We start from the raw sequence: 17,394 nt of genomic DNA, 5'->3' as shown, positions 1-17,394 counted from the left end.
ACAATCTAAATATATACTGTCTTAAGGTATGAAGCTTGTAGCATATGCATTTGCTCACAGCTAGAGCGGAACAATTAAAATAAACTTTGTTCCAAAAATTTGGTATGGGATCTCTAATACATGTGAACATACTTTAAAATTTTATAAGTTTGAATTGACATTCAGAAAGCTGAGATTTGTTACATTTCTTATGCCTCTCTTTAGGGAAAGAGAATATGTACATTAAACTAAATCCTTCTATCACATTTTATCAAAGTTCTTAAAATGCAGAAAATCAGAAAAATTGAAGTTTGTCTCCTAAAAAATTATTGTGATAGAGTTTGTGCAAATTAAACCTCAAGTAGAATTAAAATAAATGCAAACCCAACTAGCTAACAGAACACTGTACGCAGATGTTTATAAAATTGTGCTGTAAAACTTATGTAAGTGAGGAAGAACAGGGATATACAGATAACAGAATGCATTGTTCCACAGATGCTTCAAAGTACCTACTCTTCGCATTTTCTTTACTTCACTTTTGCAAATCACATGAAAAGAAGCTTCTTTTTGCCACTTCTTATACTACTGGCATTCTAGTACTAGACTGCAGCCTCTGCATTAACAGATGATTTTGTATTTCCAACAATCTCCTAGCAGTATACTACTCCTTCGACATAAATTACTGGAACTTGAGTGTGATCAGAGGTTTTATAGGTCAGTGTTCATTGATAGCCAAAGCCCCATCCCAACTGCTTTGCTGGGTTTCCTCTGTGTGCTCTTATTGCTGAGAATTTCCTTTCTCTTTCTTTATGATTGACAGAAGTAAAGTAAGAAATAAGAAGTATAAACTGACAGAAATAGAAATTAACAGAAAAGACAGACCAAGAGGTTAAAATGGGAAAACAGAGGAATCCAATCAACTACTGAAAAACAGCGCGTGTACGTAGGCACACATCTCACCTCACCCAAGAAACTCCATTTCAGTATTTCCTTACCAGTAAAGTTGCTAAATGCTACAGACGAGAATAGCGATTTTTAAATATTATCATAGAATCACAAAATAACCGTGGTTGGAAGGGATTTCTGGTTATCATGTAGTCCTAACCCCTGCTCAAAGCAGGGTCAACTATAGCAAGTTACTCATGACTACATCCAGCTGCATTTTTAATATCTCCAAGGACGGAGACTCCCTAGCTTCTCTATCCAACCTGTTCCAGTGTTTAAACACAATACTTTTTTTTTTTTTCTTATGTTTAAGTAGAATTTCCTGCATTTCATCTTGTGCCCATTGCCTCTTGTCCTGGCACTAGATACCACTGAGAAGAGTCTGGCTCTGTCATCTCTTCTCCTTTCAAGATCTCCCCTGATCCTTCCCTTCTCCACACTAAAGAGTCCCAGCTCTGTCCTTGTACATCAGATCCTCCAGTCTCTTAACCCTCCTCCAGTGTGGCTGCATCTTTCTTGTACTGGGGAGCCTCGAACTGGACTCAGCACTCCAGATGTGTCTCCCCATGGCTAAGCAGAGGGGAAGGATCACCTCCCTCGACCTGCTGGGAACTCTCCTCCTAATGCAGCCCAGGAGGCTATTAGTCTTCATTGCTGCAAGGGCACATGGCTAGTTCATGGTCAACTTAGCCACCACGGTTCTTCGCAAAGCTACTTTCAAGCCTGTCAGGCCCCCGTATGTGGTGGTGCATGGGATTACTCCTTCCCTTGGGCAGGACTTCACACTTTCCTTTAAAGAATTTCATGAGGTTCCATTTCTCCAGTCTGTCAAGGTCCCTCTGAATGGCACCCTGACCCTCTGATGCATCAGCCACTCCTCCCAACCTTGTGCTGTCTGTGAACTTGGAGAAGGTGCACTCTATCATAATCCAGGTCAGTAATAAAAAGGCTAAACAGTACTTGTCCCAGTATCGATTCCTAGGGTACGCTACAAGTGACTTGTACATTATTATCCATTATAAAGTATAATCAGTATACATAATGAATGCTATATGTAATTGATAACGTGCACAAGTTTTTCTATTAGCCAAATATAAACATGGTTTTGTTTTCGTTTTGTTCTTTCTTTCTTTTTTAGCCTAAGGTAAGGACATTGGTAAGAACAGTCAGGCCATCCGCACATGTGTTACTTTTTCATTTCTCCTCAAAGAACTTAGAGTCTCCCAACAAAATCCAGGCAAATTTGAAGGAGAATTTTGGCTCTTACCATGTCTGTAAAAATAAACAGCATAGTTCTGAAAGGTTACCCAAAGCATAAGCTAAAGTATACTATAGGCATCAGACAATTCATATTTAAGGCAGATAACGAAGGAAAAGTTTTCATCAAAGATCACAGCTTCTTAGACACTGGGTAACACAAACATGACACACATCACAAGCCTCCTATATTCTGCCGTTCATAGAACTTCTTCTGTCATAGAGTAAAATTACTATGCAATTAATGAAAAGCAACTGAAACTAATTAATAACAAATAATGGAAAATATACAATATTGACTGCAACAAAGGCACTAAATATATACTGGAGTGGAGAGGTGGACACAAACCAATTAACATACCAAAACCTGGAAATAAAAATAACTTTAATCTGTTCAGTAATAGATAGTGCCCCTTCCTACAGCGCACTAATTATCCTTCTAACAGTCAAATCACCTCAGGTTATCTGTAACAGAACCACATCAGGATGCACACACATCAGGATGCGTGTAGTCTTGGCAAAACCTTTAGCGGATGGTTGTCATTAAAGCTCTTCTCAGGCCAATGAACTCAAGACAATTTGCTATGCACAAGGTGGTTTGATCAGTCTCACAAGACTGAGCTATTTATGAGCAGGAGGAAGAACGAACCCCTGCACTCCTGTAGTACACAAAAGCACCTACTGATCAAACCCAAACTATTTTTTTTAATATTCAAAAGAATATCTTCTTTAGGCCTATCTCATTGTACAGTTTACATTAATAGTTTCACCTGTTTGTGTTACTAAGTTGTTACATATGTATATGATTTAATCTTAACAGGTAAAATACTGCTTCATTATCTTAGTACTCAAAAAATGGCTGAAACACGTTTTCCTCAAGTGCTTCCAGACTTAGCAATGAAAATGGTAATTATGTGAAAGCCTCAGAGAGTTTACAGCATAACAAAAAATACTTATGAAACTCTAGGACTTTGGTTCACCTTCTGGGATACTTTATGTGATTTACATAAACAAGCACATGCACACACACACACACAAACTATTTTGTATATCCTATAAATCTATTTTATTTTCATAATTTGCCAGAAGTCATTGCACTGTTTCCACATTCTTACAAGGATGTTTTTGATACCTTTCATTTGTGTGTATGTATTCCTAAGGAAAACAATTTGCTTTCCAGAACTCCCTCTGACACAGGATTATATCTCTTCCTTTGAATAAATAATAAATAAAGCATACAGGTTTTGCAGTTTTGTATGTAGAGGAATAAAATCTTTCATACTCTTCATACCTTCAGCAAAAGATTACTGAAGATATAAAAAAAGATACCCTGAATAAGGTGAAAGACAGCTTTCAGGAAAGACAAGAAGAAAAGCCAAATCCCTTATTAACAGATAATAAACTGTTTATACAGGGTAGAGAACACTGGTCTTAGAGTGATACTGTTCTTAGTTTCTTGGCTGCAAATGAAGTAGCATGCATTCTGCATGCATAAACCACAGGTATGAAAGATTTCACCCTCTCCCCATCTATCAGAGAATACCCATTAGTCTCTTGCTATTGGTAAGTCTGATGATGCTGCTTACTACAGTTGTCAGTCACATCCTGAGATCCTATTGTTATTTGCTTACCTTCAACAAATTTTTACTCTTAGGTCTGTTGTTCTGCAATAAAAGTTATGTGTCTGAGAATTACATTTTTAAATAATTATTTAATTTCAAGCATGTTTTAGAATGAGGCTAGGAAAAACACATTACTTCAGTGAAGCAATGACCTCTCTTTCTCATCAACTGTAGCTTTCCAGTGTTTGAGGAACCTCTCTCAAGAAAGGCTACCCACACTGAGCCAAGGTACAAGTCTCTGAAAAATGCAGTTGCCACATGTTTGGTGATGCTACAACAAATCTTTATAAATTAATATCAAAAGACCTGAACAGCAATTTCCCTGAAGTCACACTCTAGATTGTTCTAAGAACAAGTAGCACACAGAGGGAACTGAATGAACCAGCTGCAAATTAGAAGCAGCAGCAGACAGGGGTGGGAAAATGGAGAGATGGAGCCAGGCCTGAGAAGCTAAGAAACAAAGAAGCCAATTGCAGAATCTGTGTGATTCCATGATTTAACAGATGTGCCTCTGCCACAGAGACCTTATATCATGTCACTTAAACTTTTCCCAGGGCTCTTCTAACTGTATACTGATATTCTAGATGCCTAATTTTGGTGTTTGAGGTCAATTTCTCCAAGTACTGGCCACTCGCTATTGTAACTCACATCAGCGGACACTGAGCACGGAAAGTGCTCGGTGCCTTACATGCACAGAATCAGGTCCAGATGTGTCAGAGACTGTTTCTGAAAGTAAGGGATATGTTTTGCTTTTGTTTCTCAGTGTCTGTGTTCCTCAACTCTAAAATGAAGATCGCATCAATCCATCCCACAGAAACAACTTAATATTGTATAGCACTAAGATTAGTAGAAAAGATTACATTAGAAAATGAATAAACCTCTTTTCAGAATTGATTTGTATAGAATTTAGTAAGCAAAGTCAAGCCCTAAATATACTTGTGTGAAGGAACCCACATATTAAGGAGCTATTCATCAACTGAGTATGTCCACTATACTGAACAAGATGGGGATTCTGTAGGAAAAAAAAAAAAGATGTTAGTATGTAGCGTAAAAAAGGTAGGCTCAAGAGGTTCAAACTTTTAAGGCTGCAGAGACACAACTTTTCCTGAGTATTGCCTTGGAAACATGTATTTTAATGTTTAAGCAGTTTTCACTTGATAATAATTTTAATTTTAGTCACTATTAAATATAATATTTTGTATATGTAAATATTAAATACATGACAGTTCAAACTTCATACACTTGCAGGGAAGAAAATCTATGTATGTGTATACCTTAGGCTCGCAAGTGGAAGAAATTTACCTGTTTTTAAGTCAATCTTTATTTTTCTAAACTTCATTCTAATTTGCAAGCTACAATTTAGATTCCTGGGTCAAAGATGTTGGTGGAAAGCAAAATGTTTGTGTTTTCAATGTTCTAGGCTGCACCAAAAGAAGGGTATTTCCAAAAAAGAATTCTACCCTCTTTCTCCTATAATACAGATTTGTTTTTCTTGTGCCAATTTACTAAATACTAATACTAGCACAAGCTTTTCAGAAGACATTGTCTCAGCTGCTTTCACTTGACCATTAACTGTTCTGTGTTCCACATGTTAATTTTTTTCCAAACTCTAACTTTGACTCCAACCTACAAATGTTTTTGTTTTTCTGAGGTGCATTTCCATTCCTTGTGATTCCCAGCTCCTTTAATGCCTAGGGCTTTATCTTATTGTTGGTGTCAACTTCTGGAGCTTGCAGGTTCAGAGGAGACTTTGTTTAATTAAAAAAAAATTGCAGCAATTGCTAAAGCCCTTACAGTGTGTGGTGGTGTGCTCCCCCTGTACCCTCCTGCCTCCCCCCCCCCGCCCCATCTGACCTTTTCCCATGGCCCTGCTCAAGTGATAGTCACCAGTGGCAGTTGCGATGGATGCATCCAGCTCGGAAGTGGATTCGGGGGACACAGATAACAACACAACAGCCAAGGGCTAATTTATGGCAATGTGTCTACCTAGCCACAGTGCTGGTCAGTGTCCAACTCAAGCTAGATTTGGAAGAAACTAACATACGAAGTTGGTATGTAAGTATGACTATGAGTCAGTCAACTAACCCCCATAAATAGTGAGCAGCCCAAGAGTCCTTTGAGCTCTCCTGCACGGCAGTGGGCTGCACGCCAGGATCTCCCCTTGAGTAGGGACGCCTCTCAAGGTTACTCCTCGAGGTTGAGAGATTCCCTGCCGCAACAGAGCCTCGGTAAGCAACTAATAGCATGCTAAATTTTGAAATCTTAGCTAAGTGATATAAAGGATTGATTGCGCATATGTATTCCTTTAGACATAAACTGTTGACCAAGTCTGGGACTAGGATTGGATCCAGCTGCACCTAGACTCCTCTTTGAGAAGGAGTTTAGAAAGCAAGGGGGTCCTCTCTGAACCTCATGACTCAACGGGAGGGTCTCCCTGACAGTCTTGTCTGACCCTGTCCTCTATGCAGTAAATAACCAAGTGTATCTTGCCATCGAATCTTGTTAAACCACTGTCGTATTTATTATCAAACTTTGTTATCAATAAACATATTGCTCTTACAAGTGCACTCTCACTCCATCCGAGACACAGTGGGAGTACAGGAAAGAGGACAGGAATGGCATTTTTACTCAATCACTCAATGGAATAGGAGGAGTCTATGTTGTCCACAGATGTGACAAACAAAATGTAAGCAGATGGGACACGTGTTAATTATAAACATTCCTTCACTGGTGTCATCAGATTTATTTTTAGGGTATGCTTATGTTTAGAACATAAGCTAATGAGGACATGAACTCATAAACATGCAATCTAGCCAATGACCTTATTAATTGGACACTAGTTACAACAACAAAAACAAACTTGTATGATGCTACATTGTGTTCTTGAGTCCTTTTGTTTGACTTTAACTTGAAATTATATCACTGAAAATACCCACAATTTGTTGTCAAATTATCTGACAAGCCTGCAATCATAGCTCATGCACTAGCATGCATGGCTGCCTAGCAGGATCAGGAAAAATGTTCTTCGTGCAAAGCACTGTACTATGGAATAGGTAAACAGCTTTCTGTCTTCTCTTTCCCAAAAGAGTAAATACTGATCACAGCATCATGAAACAAATATCATGGCTCAGTGGTCTAATTTGGGCGGTTCATCTGTTAATTGTGCCTCCCCCATCACCCTTCCAATTCCAAAAACTTCCATAATACTCCATAAATTAATAGACTTCATATTCCATAGGGAATAAGAGTGGGATAGGCTTGAAAAGTAAAAGAAAAAAAGGAGGGAAATAAAATATGATCTATGGATTCCACTTCAGACTGCTTCAAGACCTGGGCATTATTAAACTAAGGACATCTATGCCATTTGCAACAGCTACTCAGCAAAGACAAGGAGACTAAAATAACCAAGTGAAAATTATTCATTTGTTTTAAGGAACATATATCCCTTACAGTCCAACAGACTGTAAAAAGTAAAGTACTTGTTCACCAGAAAAACGTATACTACTAAACTTGAAGTCTTCTGCTGCATACAAGCTGAGAGGTACTATATAAAAGAGAGAGAAGTACAGGAGTAAAATCCTGCCACCACTGGAAACAGTCAGAAACATCAGTGAATTCAGTGGGTTTGTGATTTCACCCTGGCAATTTACCAAAAAATGACAGGTACTGGAAATCATTTGGGAGCAAATTATCTCATGATATTTTGGAATTGCCAAATCCAAACAGATTAGGCCTCCTGATATGACTTACATGGCAGGAACTCTGAGAAGCCCCTGATAAAATCAGACAACTGTATTTATTCATTTATTTACTATGGTTTGCCCTTAAGGTTTCATAAATTTAAGGAAACAAAACATCAAAAGGATGGTAGAAAAGGCTTAATATTACTGGTGGACAAACTAGGCATATCAGAGAGACTGCATGACCCATTTGCAGCACCACTAAAACCTGAATCCCTGAGTGCTAGCATAAATGCCTGCAGAGAATGGTGCTCATTTTATTCTGGCTCTAGTATACATAAGAATGTATTTTATTAAGATGTTATGTAGTTGAATATCGGTTCTACTGTTACCAGGAATGAAAGGATCTTTCATGTCCATTTAACCAGTCATATGACACAGAGGATACCACGTCTTCTGATGGCTATTACAGACAGCTGCATTATGCTCATGGTCCTGTGGCAGTGTCATGAGATGTTATAAGCAGGCATATATAAAATTCCTCAATATCACACCATGAAACCAGATGGTCTCAGTTGATTGATGGAGAACTGCAGGGTCTGAGGATCTGTTACCCAATAGTGACCTAGTACACTAAAATACAGCTAATCCTGTTGGGAACTGTATCTCATAGCCTTGATTTGCAGCATCCCACATGTGAAGCTGTCTGATCAGTCTTACCGTAAGTTGCAGCAGACATCTGTGGAAACTGGCAAACAAGTACAAAAATAAACCCAAGCTATCCAGAAGATCCTGTCAACTTTTAAAATGTTATTACACAAAGGCACACCTGGAATTTGCACAACCTTGGACTGATTACCAGAGGGACCTGTAGTTATATGGGCAGGATAAATAAACAGTGGCCCTGCAGCAAGATGGAATTCCTCAAAAAGTCAATCTGTCACTACTTTCTTATCCTTCATATATATAAAAAAAAACCCCTCATAATCATGTATAAACAAGGAATCCCTTAACTAAGCTCAGCAAAGATATTCTGGAATCGCTAATGCTGTTAAGAAGAATGATTTTATATTATATAAAATCTAGGAAGATATTTAATTTCTAAAATAAAGAAATTACATTCCAGCCTTGCAAAGAATTTATGTGTGTCCTAAATTCCGTGCAAAAAAGTTAAACCTGAAATTATACTGTCCTGAAATCTATGGAAAAACCGAATGCAATCAGGATTTCCCTATATTGAATTCAACCATCAATTTTACAAAAGAGCATAATGCAAAAGTTCAAAGGTTCTAGAAAGGTTATCACTGACGAAATAACAACCCGTTATTTTCCCATACATGCTAAACTCTTTTCATGACTGGAAAAATCATTCTTTCAAAAAGTCTCAGTGGCTTAGGAAAGACAGGAGTCTAATTCTACCAATTCAATGTGTAATACTGGCTTTAAAGGGCCAAAGTGTTAGGGAAATATCAGCCTTATATCAGCACAGAGGTTGAAAATACCCATATAAACCCAAATAAAATCAAAGGAGATTTCCATTGCCTTCTATTGCATTTGATCAGACTCTTCTTGGATAGACATAACAGTTCATCATTCATATACAGATAAATATGGCTCTTTGCTTTTCAAGTGTTTTTACTTATTTGTTTGTGTGCTCATTTTCTTATAACTACTCAGCTGTTTAACCTGTCACACTTAAATGAATCATTTCCAAAATGCTTGATGAAATTTTGCATCAAGTGAAATGTGAAAGGAAAACAATAGTAAAAGCCTGAAATTGTTTAAACAAAAAAAAAAGATAATTTCATCTCTAAGTCCCACCTGTTACTATTGCTTCAACTTCTCCTACCCCACCTTCTCCACATACTGCAGTTTCATCTGACTGATCTCCTCAGGCATTGTGTTAGGCATCCTTATTTCCTTCTCACAGACAATGTCCCAGTTCTAGCATATTGTTTTTCATGTATGGAAAGCATGGGATCTGGAGGTTGGTATATCCCTAATGCAAAGTCCAAACACAGACTATTGTTTGCTGTAGACAGCAGAAAATTCTGAAATGATGGCAGCAAGACAGCAGTTAAACTTGTACCCCCTTTACTAAGAGATCAAGTAAGATGCATGTTTTTGATACAAGGTTACACATATGGATAAGGGGAGACTGTGTTTACTGAAAGAAAATGGAGTTGGAGACAGTCTTTAAATCAAGATCTGACACCTACCTAGAAGCTACATTACTCAATAACTAAAAAATTATGGACTCAATGAATATAGGTAAGATTCTTTGGCTCTCAAAGGTCCTTTTGGTACAAAAGGTCAGATTTGACTGTCATACTGGTCTTCTCCAGACTTAAAACATAAGAACGCAATTTTAGCTGAAAATACTAAACAGAGATAGGGGTAAGCCAAGAAAATCATCGTGTGTAATGTTGCAGTCAGCCAGCATAGACATTATGAGAAAGTCATGTCCTCTTCCTTGGGGATTTAGCCCTTACTTGTGATCGCCCCATGTAAAAAACCGAGTACCTTTATTTTTAATAAGGCATCCCATTGAAACAAGGAAGCAAAATCTTCCAGTATCATTTTCTACAACAGAACACCCACTGTGCAGCAGTTCAAAGGCGCTATAAAATCTAATATTGATGAAACAGACAGCCCTATCATTTCTCATGTTTACATTCCTTTCTGAGTGATGAACTCCCCTTCCCCCAGATCTCAGTGCATTAGGAAAGAAAGAAATTACCTGTAACCAGAGTCTGTCACTTGAGTCTGTTCCACCATTGGCAGAGCACTGAAAAGTAGCAAATTGTCCTGCATTGACTTCCACACTCTGAAGACGCAAGAAATGGGGAGTTTTTGCTGTTGGAAGAAGATAAAGTATTGAAGTTATGCAACATGGAAGTACTGGCTATGAATGACATACCAAGCAAATTAAATAGCCTGGCTTTAAAAGGTTCAAATCACTGACTACACATTAGATTTTAGGTTGGTTTACTTCCATACCTGGGAGAGTGCAGAAGAGAAGGGTGCTATTTAATCATTCCTGCTGTGTAAGTTATCTTAGCTCAGCATCCCTCTTGCAATAACACTCTATTAATAAATATCATATTGGAAACTAATCATGTTTTGAACAAAGACCTATTAGATACTGTTTTGTCTAGTTGGCAGTGTAAGAAGTTGAGTGATGTTGTCGGGGAAGCAGGTTTTTCTCTTTAACCAGGTACAGCATCTATAGAGGAGATGCTTTAGAAATGTAGCACACCAAACATTTAAAATACTAACATAACACCTCTCACCAACAATACAGCTGTATTCTTTAAATACAATTCTTTTCAACAACACTGAAAAAAAACCCCAAAATACAATGCATTCTCCATACCACTACTTATTTTTCATTTAGAAAGAGATAACGCTCCCAGTAAAAATTAAAGCAATACAGCTACAAGTAACCTAGCGAATGAAATAGATATTCAAAACAAGAACTATGTCCACCGAAGGAGGAAAGATAGCATGTGTGTTTTTGTTTTACTGGAAAGAGCCAACCACATGACACAGAAAAAACATAAAAATTCGATACAGAAACTTATCCTTGTAAAGGCAGTATTCCCCAACCATTCAAACCCTACTGCAGGCAAGGGGACTTTGCACTGTCTGTACTAGCAGATAAGCCAGGCTCTGAACATTGCTTTCAGACATGGAAATGTTAGTACTAGCAATAAACTGGCAAACTAAACATACACTTCCTAGCAGAGCATCACAACCATTTAAAGAGTTGAGGACATTTTCTTAAAAGACCTTATCACTGGCAGAAATTGCAGTTCTAAGGAATTTATAAATAACCAGCTACCAGAATTAAAGAAAAAGTTGCTTAATATCCAGTGCAAGGCAGTATAAGAAGGAGGAGATGGAATAAAATAGCCCAAATTGGTATCTAACTATGGAAGGAAATCTTTTCATGATAACTGTCCTTATGGCAAATTTATTAGACATACTGCTTTTTTTTTTCTTAAACAATTCCCAATTAGGACAGACAGACTTCAGTCCAAAGTCATCCTCTTCTTTATCTATCAAACTATTAATGTCTGACTATCCAGTAAAATTCTTCAATAAGTTCCCCATTTCTCAGTCACTTTTTTTTTTTTTTTTACATCTGCTTTTACCCTGCTTGGTTTTTTTCTCACACACACACGAAAAACCCCAACCACCCACCACAAGCCATCGCTTTCAGTTCTATGTGCTTACAACTTGGTTTCCGTTTGGTCTTTGTCTGTACTACCCAGACAACTGCCTAGCAAATATTTTTCCCATTTCAATTTTTGTTTAAAGAGTTAATCATTCCAAGGGTATTTTTACTGGCAATACATAGAAAGAATAGCATTATGAGTCCTGCAAAGTTTTAGACACACGATAGTTCTATTCCAATTTTCATACTTTTTCAATTTTCTTGTAGGCAACGTAACTGGTTTGATGTCTTAATTTCTAACATTTTAGTTACTTTATAAGAGAACTTTTCATTGAAGCCTTTGTATTTCAACACTGTCACGTTAGAACTCTACGCGGTATGGGGTCTAACTTAGTCTCCACATTAACAAGAGCTACTTGCAGGTTTTGAGAATTGATTGGTACAAATGCACAGATCAAACCTCTCAAAATCTGTACAAGAAAAATTATTAAGCTGATAAAATGCTGATTTAGACTTATCCTACCTCAACCAAAGATATAAATTCAAAATGCAGAAGCACAAATACTGCCTAACAACATGAGAGCCTGCTGTGTTTATTAGAACTAAGTGATTCAGAAATAACAGCTGCTGATTCTGCATAACTGTCTCTGTATTTGAAGAAATGTCTGTGTCTTCTTGCCACTAACACTAAAACCATTTTTATGAGGTGCTCTGGTACTAACCAATAAACCACTTTTTATTTTAAATTGCAGCTCTTACTTACAAGCCACAAAGAATGCATACATGTACAATACGGCTTAAGAGGAAGGTGAACAATTACACAGAAGCCGGTGTCTTTTTCCCCAGTCAGTCATTTGGTCAATAAGATTACAACCTACAATTCCACGTACGATCTTAATAGGCCTTATTTAACAAATAGCAAATATGTGAAACAATCGTTCATTTAAGTAGTCTGCTCAATTACATCTGGATTACTATGTTAAAGCTTTAATTTACAAGGTTTTGTTTTGACAGCCATTTTAAAAGAACTTAGGATAGTTTATTACATACCCTTAATAATGGGATAAGGAAACATCTGAAACATAAGCAAGTAAAACAGTGCAGAAACTGAGCCATGAACCCAAAGTGCAATACCTGGGGAAGTACCCTCGGTAACCTTGCTTAGCAAAGCCTCAGCCCTCAGCCAGCTGAGTTGTCTTCCTTCTAAGCCTTGGAAAAAATAATCATATATATTCAGCTCTTGCATTGTTCATCTGCTCTCACTAATGCCTCAGCTTGTGGCTGCACTGAATTTTTGATGGCAATAGAAAACTGGTCAACAAATCTTGATGACTTTTGTTCTGAAGGAGTCATTAGATGGCCCAGTTAGGCTCTGGGGCTTATGCCAAGTGCTATACACAAGGTGCATATAAGAGATGTCTTTAAAGCCAGTAAGGTGCAAGTGCTCAAGTGCTAGCAACGCTTTGTACATACTCAGCCTGTATTTATAGCAGCAACATTGTTTTCTGACATTTTCTGTATCTTTTGCTCCACATTTATTGGAGCACAGTGGCACATTCATTTCAGAGGGCTGGTTTTGAAATAGCGGAGAGGTACTTACTACACGGATGTCCTAAAACTTTCACTTCATCAATAGCCACATATCCTGGGTGACCTGAAGTGACCACTTCAAAAACAACCTGAGAAGCGAAAAGAGAATTTCAGTTAGCAGCTTTGTAACACAGGGAATATAAAAATACTGTGTTATGGAAAATTACATCAACTCTTTTAACATGTTGAGAACATCTTGAAAACAAAATACAATCAAAAAAACCTCAATATGTGTTGTTCTTATCATTAAAATGAACCAGAATACAAATTACTTTTTTTTCATGTTTGTACTATTTTTGGAGATTTACAAGTGTGATCATGTATTGCTCATGATAAGAAATAATCAAATCCCCCCCCAGTATTTGGTCTGCCAAAGTAGTTACCTAATAATAATTTTATTTTCAATTCTTTGTCTTGCAGAATAAACTCTTACTTTTATTTAAAAAATGACAGCTCTGCAGTATACGGAGATTTGCACGGTATCAGACACAAACATACCTATTTTTATGAATGTGTTTTCCATGCTTTTAATCTTCCACCAAATGTAGTGAATTAAGTAAAGCAGATCCATTTGCCACGGTTTGTTTAATGGCTATAAATAGGTCACAAAATAAATGGACCGTTCTTGTCATTTGAATTAAGTACACTCAAAAGTAAACCTCTCCAAACTTTGGCAGCCTTAGCTTTGAACATCCCAAGAATGTTTATGTGGAATAGAAGAAAATATGCCAGTAACATTAGCAGGTACATTTCCAAACCAATGCTCAAGAAGTTCATGCTCAAATCCAGGTTGTGATTTTTCTTTTTTTTTTAATGCTTCCCTTTTGCTTGGAAAGTTAACTCTAATTGCCTCTTGTAACTAGTCTCAGAAGTACACTGAGCAAAACAAATTTTAGAAACTATTTTTCACACCTATATTGTACTTGACCTTGGAACAGATGCAGAAGGACACTGTGTACCATATCCTTTACTGAAATTATTTCAGCAGAAAGAGAATGATACAGAATGCAAACATGTCACAAAGATAACATACAGCCCTGTAACATTATATCACAGTTTCCTGGTGCTGAATAAACACTAGCAGAGCACCGATTCTGATTTTAAAACAAACCTTGAGGTGAGCAAATTCTTCACCACTTCTTGCCTCTGCCTTTTCCCATCTTTCTCATTGATCCATCTGTAGACACCGATCCTGCTCTTCTCTCCCAAATATCATGTTCCTAAGCTCTGTCCATTTCTGCCCCTCAATCTCACTGGAGTGAAATTGCAGTAAATATGGTTTTAACCCCATATGGTTGACAAGGAAAAAACTACTTTTTATTCTAGTTCTGTCTCCTGTCCACACAAAAATTTCAGCCTACAGTGCCAATATTGCCCCAGATGAACAAGGCAGCAACAAGAAAACACAAGACAGCCATGAGAAAAGCCTGAAAACCACCAAGCAAATTTTGCAGAAACAAGTTCTGCAAGAAAAGGATTACTCGGTCACAGGCCTCAGCCTGTGGCCTTCTAAATGCCCGATGGCACTCTGATGGTGCTTAAAGTTGATATTGCTGATCCACAGCAACAGAGTGGACAGGGTATGGATTTGGCTCCCAGCATTCAGTAGAGCATCCAGAGTAAGACCATTTCAAAATTTCAATCTCTCTCCTACACAGAAGAAAATCTCCTGGTGGAACTGGTCTTAGGAACTATCTTGGGAAGCAGAAGTTCTTAAAGAAGAAAAAAGCAGAAGCTCTTAAAGAATAACTTGCATTCAAAGACCTGAAAGAGCTTTTCCAACCATGATCATTCTTACCCTCATCTTAACAGCCTTGAAATGGAAATATAGAGATAGGTGACACGCAGAAAGCAACCCTAAGTTTTCATGGCAACGCAAGACCCAGAATGCAGCTCCTGTTTTCACTCACTGAACTTTGAAAAAAGAACAAGCATTTCTCTGTATGAACAAATGTGACAAACAGCTCTATGTTCTCAGTTTGTGTTATCACTCTCTGAAAAAAAATGGTTATGCTGGTGCCCTTGGAAGAAGGAGGAGACTGATCCATTTCCTGAACTGCTACCAAGGCTACTCAAAGTGGAGAAGATCTGAAAGACCATAGGGCATGAGAACCATGGCATAGCCCCAGGAACCTGCAGTTAATGCAGGGATTTTAACAACATGGCGGTGAAGAACAGGGAGGAGACAGCCAGGTCTCAGAAATGGCGGAAAAGTTTCCCGGGGAAATATGCTGCCACTAAGAAAGTCATTGACTTAACTGAATCTAAGCGTGGAGGCAAAGACCTGCCTGTAAAAATGCAGAGGGCTGGGGACAGTTACTGATTTCTCTCCTGTATTCCCTAGTGGCTTTGAGTCTTCTCTGTTAAGAAGAAAAAAAACAGTTAACTTTCTAGTTTCTATTGAAATATAACTGATTTTAAAAAAAACCAACCTCCCTCTCTTTTGGTGTGCTCAATGTCAGAAGAAGATCTGCACAAAGCCATCTGAAAGGTCTACCTGATCCATGATCCCATCACTGCATGGCAGAGGAGGTTTTTTCAGGTTCTTCACTTTTAGACATGCTAAATTATAGAAAACCCTAGGAGGAACTGGCACATGAACACCTGTGAAGCAGCCAACCAAACCAGTCAGAAGTTTTCTGCTAAAAACATTACTGCCATATAATGGGGATTTAACTATTTTTTAAAAATGTTGCATAAAAGTGCCTTTTCCAAAGAATTACCTGACTTCCAGCAAAACCAAATACCTCAGCTCTAGAAAAGCAACCATACTCAATACCTGAGTAGAAGATCTCAAAATAATTTCTATAATTCATAACTGGGGAGCTTAGCTACAGGCTCTGCGAGAGGTTTTAAGTACTTCATTATTGCAATATACTTGCAGACAAAAAAAGCTTGTAGATTCTAAACACAAACCCATTTCTTCAGTTCACAGGCAGAAACTACAACCTTGAAATAACTGAATCGGACCTGCTTATGATGACAAAGACTCAATGAGTGATCTAAAATATCCTGATGTATCTCTAGACAACATACCAAAAATGTCATTACCACAAATAACCCAGGCAATGTATCAAGAAACTGCCAGCTGGACATACTATTAAAATACAATTATTGTCATTAAAGAGGGCATGTTCCAAAGAAAAGTAATACAAATCGAAATATTGTCAGTTTAATCGTGCCTCCATTAAAAGCAATAGCCAAGCTGATATCAACTTTAATGATCATAAGTTTGGTCTCTGCTGACATAACATACGCAATTTTTAGTAAATGGAAAGAGACACTACAGCCAGTAGTGGCATACCATCGTCAAAGAGACATCACTGATGTGCCTTTTACTTCATATGTAAAAGAATGTGACACCTATTCCAAGTACAGTAATACAATTTCTGTTCCTGCTGTATCCAAATCCAGTATTTTGGTTTATTTAAACTAATAAATGAAGATTATGGACTAAAATATCTGCTTAACTGAGCATTTCCCATTTTTACACTAAAAAACCAATTTGATCCCACGCATGACACATTTCTGAAAGTCCTAATAAGTGTGCTGCACACTGTAAGAGGGTGCTCAGGAATGGACCTAGAAACACTTCTGGTAGCTCATTTATTCATTGAAAAGCTTATATTAGGGGTGTCAAGACTATTCACAAATAGGGATCAGTTTTCCTAGTAATTTCACTAGAAATGGAACCTAGAAACTTATTCCACATCCAGCTTTTTCCATCATTTCACATTTGAAAAGTTGCTTGTCTTGTAAAAGTTAACATTTTTACTCCCGCCTCCAAACTTTGCCTTTCTTCACAGCTGATGCAACACGTGCAGGCAACATAAAAGACCCCAGTAAAAATAGAGACAACACTCCAGCAACATCAGACTGGGCAGCCCTTGGATTTTTTGCCTATTATTCCACCACCTTATCAGTCCGGAAACAAGCGGTTAAAACACTGAATTCATTTGCTCAGGAAAAACTCTGCTGAACGTTGGCCTGAGAGCTGTTTTACACCATTCTCCCCCTCGCAGACCTGCAAAACAGGAACCAGGGAAGCGGCTTAGCACTGCACTGTCCCTGATCCTCCCTGCTTCAGTGAAGAGCAAAATTAGCTTCTCATTCCTGCCACTTCCCCTTTCTACGTTATGAA

The 17,394-nt window shown here is 37.8% G+C and overlaps 1 protein-coding gene across 11 annotated transcripts in view; it reads right to left on the bottom strand.

The window, feature by feature from the left end:
• Window positions 1-17,394, bottom strand: part of PTPRM (protein tyrosine phosphatase receptor type M) — a 499,983-nt gene that overhangs the window by 314,971 nt on the left and 167,618 nt on the right. For all 11 annotated transcript variants that reach the window (XM_087756312.1, XM_087756322.1, XM_087756360.1 and 8 more), the window contains exons 4-5: window positions 13,264-13,342; window positions 10,224-10,339 (exon numbers count right to left, since the gene is read on the bottom strand). In XM_087756312.1, coding sequence (XP_087612438.1) covers window positions 10,224-10,339; window positions 13,264-13,342 — 195 coding nt within the window. The remainder of the gene's footprint in view (window positions 1-10,223; window positions 10,340-13,263; window positions 13,343-17,394) is intronic.

The sequence above is a fragment of the Nipponia nippon genome, unplaced genomic scaffold (genome assembly GCF_047370975.1).
Source record: "Nipponia nippon isolate SJK-2023a ecotype South Korea unplaced genomic scaffold, ASM4737097v1 scaffold_1, whole genome shotgun sequence".
Classification (NCBI taxonomy): domain Eukaryota; kingdom Metazoa; phylum Chordata; class Aves; order Pelecaniformes; family Threskiornithidae; genus Nipponia; species Nipponia nippon.
Note: the sequence above shows the minus strand (reverse complement) of the source record. Positions and strands in the feature narration are given on the sequence as shown.